The sequence below is a fragment of the Squalius cephalus genome, assembly GCF_949319135.1.
Source record: "Squalius cephalus genome assembly, chromosome: 16".
NCBI lineage: Eukaryota > Metazoa > Chordata > Actinopteri > Cypriniformes > Leuciscidae > Squalius > Squalius cephalus.
The window spans coordinates 6,036,831-6,048,584 of record NC_137137.1 but is presented as its reverse complement, the minus strand read 5'-3'; the positions used below and the strand labels follow the sequence as shown (position 1 = coordinate 6,048,584).

The 11,754-nt window shown below is 34.4% G+C and overlaps 1 protein-coding gene across 1 annotated transcript in view; it reads right to left on the bottom strand.

Moving 5' to 3' along the window:
- Positions 1-6,744: 6,744 nt before the first annotated feature.
- Positions 6,745-11,754, bottom strand: part of kcnd1 (potassium voltage-gated channel, Shal-related subfamily, member 1) — a 55,616-nt gene continuing 50,606 nt past the window's right edge. Inside the window, exons 5-7 of the mRNA XM_079896640.1 lie at positions 10,576-10,668; positions 10,223-10,461; positions 6,745-8,748 (exon numbers count right to left, since the gene is read on the bottom strand). Coding sequence (XP_079752766.1) covers positions 8,547-8,748; positions 10,223-10,461; positions 10,576-10,668 — 534 coding nt within the window. The 3' untranslated portion in view covers positions 6,745-8,546. The remainder of the gene's footprint in view (positions 8,749-10,222; positions 10,462-10,575; positions 10,669-11,754) is intronic.

The window sequence follows — 11,754 nt, the reverse complement described above, 5'->3', positions numbered from 1 at the left end:
TCAACTTTTTTTTTTATACGTTATACAAGATTCAACACATTTTTAAGTCTGTTTAATGTAATTTAAGTTTAAATGACTTCCAAGTTGATTAAAAAATAGAGTTTTTACAGTGTTGTACTTTTACTTAAGCAGGCTATACTTGATTTGTGTACTTCGTCCACCACAAAACACACAAAAAAGGGAACAGAAAGATAATTTAGTAACACTTTACCATAAGGTCTCATTTGGTAACATTAATTAATGTATTAATAACATGAACTACATTTGTTACAGTATTTATTAATCTTTGTTAATGTTAGTTAATAAAAATACACCTGTTCATTGTTTGTTCGTGTTAGTTCACAGTGCGTTACAAATATTAAAAAAATACAACTTTTGATTTTAATAATGTATTAGTAAATGTTAAAATGTACATCAAGATTATTAAATGCTGTAGAAGTATTGCTAATTCCTAGTTCATGTTAACTCCGTTATTGTAAAGTTAAATGATATAATATGATCATGGTCAAGATGTCGTTTTTAACCTTATATGGTCGCTGGAAAATGTGGTTGTGAATTCTCAGAGCAGATGAACCACATGTTCTGCAGAAACTGCTGCGGTCTCTTATCTGCCTGTGGCTTTCAGCTCTGAAATTCTGGCAAGTTGCATGTTTATGCAGATTCTGAGATAAACCCGCTTCACATAAGCATGAGTAAGTTAACCACAGGCATAACCGTGTCTTTCCACAGGGTTATGAAGAACATACAAACCACTGCATGATCTTGGTTTCAGAATGATTAGGTCTATAGCTTTGAAATGTATTGCAACAATCACGAACATTAGGGAAACTCGTGTAACATGTTTTAATGTGCATAAATATTCATGTATTTCTACCATTTTTCCATAAAGTACAATAAGGTCTCATTTGTTAACATTAGTTAATGTATTAACTAACATGAACTAACAATGAGCTATGCATTTGTTGCAGTGTTTATTCATCTTTGTTAATAAAAAATACAGTCATTAATTGATTGTTCATGTTAGTTCACAGTGCATTAACTAATGTTAACAAACATAACTTTTGATTTTAATAATGTATTAGTAAACATTGAAATTAACATTAACTAAGATTAATAAATGCTGTCAAAGTATTGTTCATTCTTAGTTTGTGTTAACTAAAGTAGTTAACTAATTTTAACTAATTGTAAAGCGTTAGCAAAATAATAATACATTTTATATCACAAAGATGCATTATCATATTCTTCTATATATTAATCATTGTTGCTGTTTTAATTTAGAATTAATGCTATAGTGATTTTGATTGTTAAATTAATTTGTTAACTTATACTGAGAGGAGATAAGTAAAAGACCAGCTGAAATATGCAATTATGCTATATGTGAATGTATAACCTTTTTTTGTGTGTGTCAATTTATCTTAATTGAAATTAATTAATTTATCCATTAATTAATTAATTATTTTCAAATTTAACTAATACATTTTTTTCCTCAGGAACTTGATATAATATGTGTGTGTGTGTGTGTGTGTGTGTGTGTGTGTTCAGTGCTCTAGTTAGGTAATCAAATAGCTAAATAAAAAGCTTATGTATGTATGTATGTGTATATATCTATTTTTTTAACAATAATAATTATTTTAATGCATTTCAATAATCTTTGTTTCGGAAACATGATCCTGCATAATGCAGACACAGAAATGAAACAAATTAGCCATTAGTTTTAAAATTGCAATTGCATTTATATATAATTTATCCATTATTTACATTATAAGAGCTTGTTAATGCATGCATTTCTATACAGGCTCATCACATATATTATTTTATTATATTATGAAGATGAAGCTACGGAAATGTCACTGAAATTAATAACAATCAAATGAATAAACAAACATATACATCAATAAAATAGCAGACTGCAGATTGCAAAAATTATGGCTAAATTTTTTTTGTTAATTTCTCTGTATGCATTATGCCGCATCATATCCAAAACAAAGGTTATTGAAATAATCAAATCCCCAGATTTTAGATTTCTTTTTTCAAGTAGTATAGTAAAACATAGTGATTATAGCTTCATTTTCATGTCAATAAATTATTATTTTTTTATTTTTTTAAATGTTAAAACCAAAAAAGTTATACTGTTTCTAGGTCACTCGTTAGCCATTTTATCAGATTTATCAGTCAGATATTCTTGCTTCCACTAAAGCAGATGCTCTTTGGAGAACATGAACATCAGGTTTTGCTCATATCGCTTAAGTGATACTGCCATTAATTTTTTTTTTTTTTTAATTGTTATCTTGATACTATAAATTGATGAATTATATGTAGCCTAATGAAAAGTGTTGCAATTAATTACAAAATAATGCTAAATAATACTATTGGACCCAGATTAAACAAACATATGCAAAATGAATAAATGTGCATGTCCAATCTATAAAGTGCCCCATTAACAGCAGCATAGAACAGAATGGATGTAAACACAGCAAGAATATGGAATTTGTTTTAATTAGGAAATACAAGTTCACTTGCCTTGAATAGCTGATATTTGCAAATACAGGAGCAGGAACCACATGATTTCAGAAAGGAGGACGGAGGAGAGGGACAGGCCCAGTGCTGTATCTGCTTTTAAGGGCTCTGTGATGTCATTTCATTTTTATTAGCATCCTGTTCATTTCCTTCATCTGAGACCATTCAACTGCATTTCAATTGATAAAATGAGCCTTGTATATAATTTAAGCAGTTATTCGCTGATAATCCTCTCAAACAAACTCTGTAATCCATTGAAGCTCGTTCCCGACGCGGAGTAAAAAATTAAATAAAAGAAATTTCACAATTTGTAATTCTCACTGTTCTTTTTCACAGAATTGCGAGTTTATACTATAGGCCTATCTCACAATTCAGAGGTAAAAAGGTCAGAACTTGCAATTGTAACATTTTTCCTCAGAATTTTTAGATATAAACTAGCAATTAATACATATAGGGTAACGATAAACTTGCAATTGCGCTAAAAAAAAAAAAGGTCAGAATTATGAGTTAAAAAATAGCTTTTTAATTCAGTGGCGCAAACAATTCCATAATCTCATTCGTGGTTTATATAAAGCAATGACAAATTGTAACTTTTGTGTGAACTTTTCCTTCAACAAATTCCGAGCAGCGCCATGACAGTATGAAAGTGAGGCTGTGAGTTTTTTGTCAACTAAAATTTCTTGGAAAGATATTTTTCCAGTGTTTCATGAGCAGAACAACAGAAAAAACACTTTAAATAACAGTACAGCCCATTGCAGAGCTGCATGTCTGTCCCTCGAAGCCTCACTTTCCTTCCCATTAAAAATCAAAGATGGCGCTGCTGTTAATAAGGTCTATTGACCACATACTGTCCTCTTGAGCTCGCGCTGCTGTTACTCTAACACTAGAGGTCAGTGTTGCGTAATCATTTTCCCGCCTTTCACATGTCATAGGCTACGTATGAAAGCTGCAGAAAAATATTAATTATTACTATTTTATCGTTTCTGTTCTTGCTAGTTGCCTTGAGAGGAAAGGAGAATCAAGATTAGAGAGGAAAGATGGACATAGAGACCAGGATTAAAATGGATTTAAGAGAATAAAGAAAATAAAAATAAAAAGGCTCTAAAAAAAGTTCTAGGTCTAATTGTATTATTGAAGTAATCAATTTAAACCATTTGCAAATAATGTTTTATTTTAAAATATGCCCACATTCATTCTTATTCGTATGTCTCGAAATAGCAAACGTCCCATTCAGTTATGAATTAGGCCTACGAATCGTGTAGGCCTAAACTGATAGTATATTTACAATTCAAAATTTGATAAAACATTTTAACATTTATCGTAAAACAGTTGTCAAGTATTAAATGTTTTGCTACTTGCATCTCACCCATAGACTGGATCTCAGCACGAACTCTTTTAGACTGTCATTGAAACTAAAGCCAAGCGTGAAGCGTCGCGTTGAGTCTTCGAGTCTTCTGTGAACAGTAAGGCCCGCCTTCTTCGATTTGATTGGCCATCTCAATCATTTTGACATTGATGACCTCTGAGGCAGACCAGACTAAAAATGTGGAGTTTCTGACATCCTAACAAACAGAGAGTAGTGCGTAATGGAGGGCAGCAGAGCAGGGTCAAGAAAATCCAAAATTTGCCCATTTCTATGATTGGGGAGGACTTTCCCCTGGTGGTGTATTGTTTTATTATTGATGTATTGTTTTATTACTGTGAAGCTGCTTTGATACAACCTATGTTGTGAAAAGCGCTATATAAATAAACTTGACTTGACTTGACTTGACTTACGGCCCTGCCCCAAAATGAACATTCTGTCATTACTTATTCACCCTCATAACATTCCAAACCTGTATGACTTTCATATGCAAACGTTTAAATCACAGATGCCAAAGTTTATGGTTGTTTCTCTATGCCTATAATCATCTTATATGTTGTGTTTTGGATGTCTGCAGTACCCGGAGAAAGGTATCCATCTGCATTCCCATTGAAATATAAATTCCAGACATGCAAAACCTGGCCAGCTTTATCCACGGTTGCAGGGAATGATGGTGGAGTGGAGCTTGATATTGAATCACATTCCTGGACTGTACAGTAAGTAACAGCTTTGATTACATAAAACAAGCCTATAATAAAATAAAATATACAGAAAATTAAAAAAAAACTGATCATCATATCAAAGTTATACCATAGTAGGCTAGGCCTATATGGGCTTGGAGTTCAGTGAATTGAAAAATCACCCAATATATTTTCTAAATGCATTAAAAATTTGTTGTAAACAATTGTTCCCTCAGCTGACCAGTTTTGCCAACTACTTTCAGTGGAAAGTTGGTAAAGCCTGCGCAAAAAGACGTTAAATATCGCCAGATGACGTAATGTGTCAACTGTCCGCACTGTATTTTAATATAATATATGGCTAAATGTCCAATAAAGCTGTTCTCATTTAAATATTTCCTGTCAGACAACAGAACGAGTATGATATAGTTACTGACTAAATGTCAACCAGCAGTCAGAAAAGTCGCTAGTCAATAGTTGCTTTTTTGCAGCTAAAGGGATGTGAAAAGTCACTAATCTAGCGACAAAGTTACTAAATTGGCAACACTGCTGTTGACGTATACAGGACCTCTCCAATCATTTAGTCAGTTTAAACGCCGCCCCTGCAAGCTTGCCTTCGTGTGTCTCCACTTTTGAGTGCAACGGCCACATCTCAATATCCAATCAACAACCGATGCATTTTTGATTTTTTTTTTTTTTTTCATTCTTGATAATCTGTTACACAAATGTATGTCACAACATGGACGACGAAATCCCTACTACTTTTGTTTTATCGCAGCATTAAAGGGGACATATCATGCTAAATCCACTTTTTTAGCCCTTAAATGCATTTTGTTGTATATTTGGAGTGTTTAGAAGTACAGAAAAGTTGAAATTATTCTCTTCAGGTGCTTCGTTGATATCTTTATATTCTGTTTTGGCCTTATTTTTCAACCTGTTCCGATTTTTCTGTTATCTATGACATTTTGTGAACTATTACGTCACAGTATTTGCAGCGGAACTGCCAAATAAGGACATTGACTTCCAGCCCAACACTTCGAGCAATCCGCCATTTTTATTTCTCGCTGCAATTTTGTAGTCCAAGCTAAAAGATGCAGAAGTTACGAGAGGGTAAGTTAAAATGTTCGGTTGTTGGATGTAGTAACCCACACGCTTCATTACACCGTCTAATGTAGATGAACTGCCGCGCTTGTGACAGGGCACGTTTAACTGAAAGAACGAGCAGAGAGAGAGAGACCCGGTCGCGCGCACGCACTCTCTCTCTCTCTCTCTCTCTTCGGAGCCAGGCGAAAGTGTAAACAAGACATCACCGTCTCCAAACTAGACGCTGTCTTGCTCTCTCTCCCTCGCACATATTAATCAAAATAAATCGACACGGTGGTAAAAGGTCGGAAGACCAAAGTTTCATGTGTAAATACAGTAACACACCATTGCGATACATCCATATGAAGACGTTGTTCTGCAGGTTCGTCGTCTTCATTTTCATCTCGCTCCGGCTCCGACTCTGGCTCGAACATGTAAGGCTGGCTGGACAAGTCTTCCGTTGTTGACATTTTGTTAATAGCGTGTGAATAAAACGTTTCTGTGCTGCTAGATAATCGTATCTCTGCTATCAAACTACAAAAATGGCCGAACGGGGTGGAGTTGAACCTCTGCAACCTGGAGAGGGGGCGGGTGAGACACTTCATACGTATTTAAAGAGACCGCACCAAAACGAGTTGCTCTCAGACGCACATCAGAAAAGGGGTAGAAAAGGGGCAGAAAAGGGGCCTGTGGAGCTATAATAATGAGGAATTCAGACCCAAGCATTGCAGTTCCGCTTTATATAGACCACAAATGTATGATTTATATGTAAAAAGGAACGATTTAAAAGCATGATATGTCTCCTTTAAAGTCAACATAAAAAACACATTTCATCTTCTCATCCAATTAATTCCCGGAAGTTCAAATCAAGCCCCGCCCTGCATATTTCCAGCTTTAAATATCCTGTTCCTCTCAGAAATGTCACATTAGAGATGTAAAATGGATTTCGAATGCATTTCATTTTGACTTAACACTAAAAGATTGGCTGTGGTGCGAGTAATTACGCTCAGCTAAATTATTTTGATTTAATGGCAAATTATCACATTATGCAAATTGATAGCCAATTACACAGTGTTCCCTCAGGAGAAAACCAGAAAACAATTATGAGACTTTCAGTGAACATCTTAACCATCGCGTTCAAGATTAGCACTATAAAATATCAGATGGTGTCAGCATATCTGAAGACAAGAACATACATTACATTTTTGATGCCATGCACTGTTGATTTGTAATACAACATTTCATACAAAATAATCGATGCAGATGTTTAGATGTGATTGAGAGCCAACAGACATTGTGTTTTCTGAGTTCTGTTCACTTTATTTGTGGAATAGACTTTACACCTCTGTGCTTTTGATATCTAACTCTTTAATCTTCTACCAGGAGCCGTTTCATCCAAAACCCCTGCCGAAAATGAGCAAGTGCCTGACCAATTACTAAATTTACCACTTCACACCGTTTTATGAAGCTGGAGAGGGGAGAGGGGTAGAGAGAGAGAGACAGAACCAAAACAAACATAAAAATAAAAAGGCTTGTAAACAGAGTAACAAATATATTTTTCATCACAGTCAAGTGCAAATTTGCATTCCACCTGTTTTGTACTCATTTCCATTAAGAATTGTATCCTTCTTTTCAGTTGTAGTAAAAAATAATTACACTATTATTGCCTGTCTCATTGCTGCTTATGAATTTTAAATAAACATTAACAGAGCATCGAGAAATGGCTCACTGGACATAGCCGTGTTCGACGCGTGAACTACTGTATAAAAATAGCTAACTAGGGTTTAAAGGTTACACTTAATTATCAAGCCAAATGAAAAAAATAAGTTGAAGTGACTAATTACTGCTGTAAAACTCAATGACAGTGGTAAACGCCCTCAATTCGCTTTAAAATGCTATAGAAACGCTTCATTTTCCCATGGGAGAAAACATAAAAATACCTATAACGGTATCCATGCATATCTGTGATTCCGAGTCGGCCCTCTCACACACACACACACACACACACACGCACGCACGCACGCACTCACTCACTCACTCACTCACTACCGCACTAGTCCAGCCTTAGATTTTTGCAAAGAACATGCCTGAATGAATTTTTTTTTTTTTTTTATCATTCTTTTTTCTAATGTGCACATCTGGTGCAGCACATTTGATCATTAATACTCTGTAAATATCATCTTTTTTTCATCAATGTTAAGAAAGAAACCAGGACAAACTAAACAGAGGTAAATTAAGGTTCATGCAAAAGTATGTGAGAGTAGCATGTTGGCGGCTCCATTCTCTGCCATGGTATCTACTATACAACAACATGCATGTTTGGGTAGGATTGCTCAGAAATCTCTCTTTTTTTTTCTTTTCTTTTTTTTTTTTGTGGGGTTTTGAAGATGCATGTGATCTAAAGAGGTATGATACAAATATTGATACATATACACCACCTCCTCTATATCGGCCATAACTTTTTGTAACAGCATTTTTCCCTGCAAAGATCATTCCCACCTTTTGTAATCTCTCCTGCAACTGTATTACGCAGTGGATGTATATAGGCATAATTCCTGCTTGTTGAAACATTGCATATCTTTAAAAGTAAAAGGCATTCTGTGCCACTATGACTGCTGATTTATCATTGTAAAATGCGTCGGATTGAGTTTGTCCTTTCACTCTCCCCCAGACAAGCGCGTACGATCAGTCTGCGTGAATAGTCCGGGGTCCTCCGATGTACAACAGGGTCACAAAAAAGCACGTCAGCTCATGCGAGTCTGCGTCGAACTGTCGATTTGGAATGAAGCAGATATGTTACGAGATGTGTCTTTTCTGTGGCGTTGCGCGTTTCCTAGGAGAAGAGCTCTTTCCCCCATCACTTGCGTTCTGTTGTGCAGTAGGAGATGCTTGTGTGCTTGTGGCGGTTATAAGGAGGAGATCTTCACTGTGTCGTGGGTGAAGGAACAGCGAGAGTTGCGCAAGATTCCGGGAATGGCAGGAGAGGGCGGCAGACTCTCGTCGGGGGTGTTGGCAGGAGGGGTGGGGATACTGATGATAGCCGCTGTGAAATCCCTGTCCTCACAGTTGAGCTTCAGGTCTTCTGTCCGGGCGTTCAGACTGGAGCGGCTGTTTGGACACATACGTTCACAAACCCATGGACAGAAAAAAAGTTATTGGTTAGATGGGATATCACTGGAACTGTTACAGAAGTTATTGTTTTTGTTGGAGTCATACTGTATACATAAATGTAGAATACAGTAAAATAAGCTGTATTTATTAGTGTGTAAAATATATATATATTTTTAGAATATTGCCATCTTCATTATTAGGCTATATAAATCTATCATGACACGTAAAAATTAAGAATCTTAAGACATCTTAAGAAAAATGTCAAGAAATATTCAAAAATGAATAAAAATGAAAATCAAAAGAGTCTCATTCTCATTACTGTAATGAACAAATATAAAATAAAATAATTATTTATAGTTATTAAAACATAGTTATGGATTATAGTGTATACTAACAGTTATTCATAATTATTATAAATACACTTATGAAGTAAATAAAATCATAATAATTATAAAACAACATTACATATAAATCATTATTTTACATATTTCAGTTTAGGTTAAGTAATATACAGTATAATTATTAATATTTACAAATAATTAAAATCATAATAATTATAATAAAACAACATAACCTAAACTGAAATAAGTAAAATAATGATATAGTATTTATATTTATAAAGTAGTTGATTATTTACTGTTATTGGACCACTGTCATGATTTGGTTTTGTTTCATGTTCCAGTTTCATGTCTGTCATGTGATCCTGCCACGTGTTCCCTTGTCTCCTGTGTCATGTTGTCAATGGTTCATTGTTTCATTGTTCACAGATGTCCCTTGTCTTGTCATTAGTCTTGTGTGTATTTAAGCCCTCGTGTGTCTTTGTCAAGTTTTATTTGTGTAACCACTGTCTGGTAAGCTCCATGTTCATGTTCAAGTCTTGTTCTAAGTTCATGCCACGCCATGCTTTTGTTGTATGTTTGTTCACGTTATCCTAAATAAACTGCACTTTGCAACTTGCCTCCAGTGGACTTTACTACAACCACATAGGCTGCATTTATATACAATGAAATATTATTACAATTTAAAATAATTTATTTGAATATACATTTATAAATGTAAGTATTTTTGTAACATTACAAATGTATTTACTGTATTTTTGTCTCAATTTAAAGCATCCTTTCTGGATAAAAATAATTCTTAAAAAAAGAAAAAAAAAGTTTTTTAAAATAATAAATATCATTTAAAAGCAGCTTTACAGAAAAGGCATGCGTCTACCTTATAAATAAAAAAAAAATACATTTGTGTATGTATGCATGTATGTATGTCTGTGTATATATATACAATACAATAATAATGATATATTTGTAATGGTCCTAAAAATACTCTAAATTTTCTTTATGCTAAATAAAGTAGATCTAATTTTATATCTAAGTTTATCTGAGTCATTTTCACAATACATATTTCATGATACTTTTTTCCCCATTTGATTTTAGAGTGAAAATGACATCATCGTATCTGTCTGATGTCATACCTTTGGTGTCCAATAGAGGTCTTGTGCACTTGCAGAGTGTCCAGCTCCTGCACGCTGCCCCGGCTGACGGATACGGTGGAGTTGGCGAGGCGGATGGCTCTTCTCTTAGATCTGCGGGGGCAGCAGGACGTCGACAACCCCTGCTGGCTGGAGATGGAGGTGCTGCGGCTCGTACGGTAACCCACGGACTCAGTCATACACATCTCACTGAACGTCAGCTCGTCTGTGAACTCATGGTTCTGTTGGAAAACAGGGGGAAGTGCTTAATGAAACCTTCTGGATTATGCACTTTGATGGAGAAATGTATGATCATTTGTGTCCAGTAACAGGCTGAGCGGAGGAGCTGTACTCACGGTTGTCTTTTCCAGACAATGTAGCAGGTGATGATGTTGGTGCTCAAAGGAAGATCTGTTCTTCAGGCACAGAGCGCTGTCATTGTCTCGAAACTGAGAGATAAAAACACCACAAAAGTTTATTTAGGGCGATCCATAAAAACCATGTCTTTAGATACAAGCTATACTCACCTTAAAACATCTATCTTAAGTGGACACAGATCTATTTAAAGAGACCACGACTATTTACAGCCTTCAGAGGTTGATAGCGTCATCAAGACTTCAGGTTTATTTTTGTTAAAGAACAAAAACATTTTGTTCACTGTCATCTCCAATGTACTATGGCTGGATAAGTTTTATAAAAAGATATGTTTTTACCCTTTTTTTGTGCAAAAAAAACAAACAAAAAAACAATACCAGTTCAACTTCATTATAGTTGATTCTTACTGATTTGGGAAGAAGTCTCTCATGCAAAATACAATAAAACCAGTAATATTGTGAAATATTATTACAATTTTACAACTGTTTTGTGTTTTAATATATTTCACATTGTCATTAATTAATAATAGAAAGATAAACTTTTTTTTCCCTGTTTTTATTGCTCTTAGGGCATGAAAAACAAGATTTTTTAAAATAATTCACGTCATTAATTAATAATAGAAAGATAAACATAATTTTTTTTTCCTGTTTTTGTTGCTCTTAGGGCATGAAAAACAAGATTTTTAAAAATAATTCAAAGACATTTTCAGATGTCCACTTACAGTATGCGTTTTTGTTTTTAACTAAAGAGATATTGTATTAAACATATAATAACACAGTAATACTGTATTTAACAAACCAATAAATGAAATGATATAAAATCATGTGAAAGATATAAAATATCTACAAAAAATATAATACAGCTTCAGTTATTGCAACTGAGTTTGTTCCTGTTCGACAGAGAAGATGGAGAAGAACATTTATGAGGATGTGACGTTATGTAATCGGATTACTTTTTTGATGTAACGAGTAAATTAAGACATTGCAAGCAACGTACATTACATAATCACATTACTTTTAGACGTAACGGCAAATTACATTCAATGACAAAAATGACGTTTTTCAAGAACAACAGTCAGATATATGAATTGTAGCTGAAATATAGCTAGTGATGCATGATGTCCAATTAAATGGGCGGATGATTTATCAGAATTTCCTCCC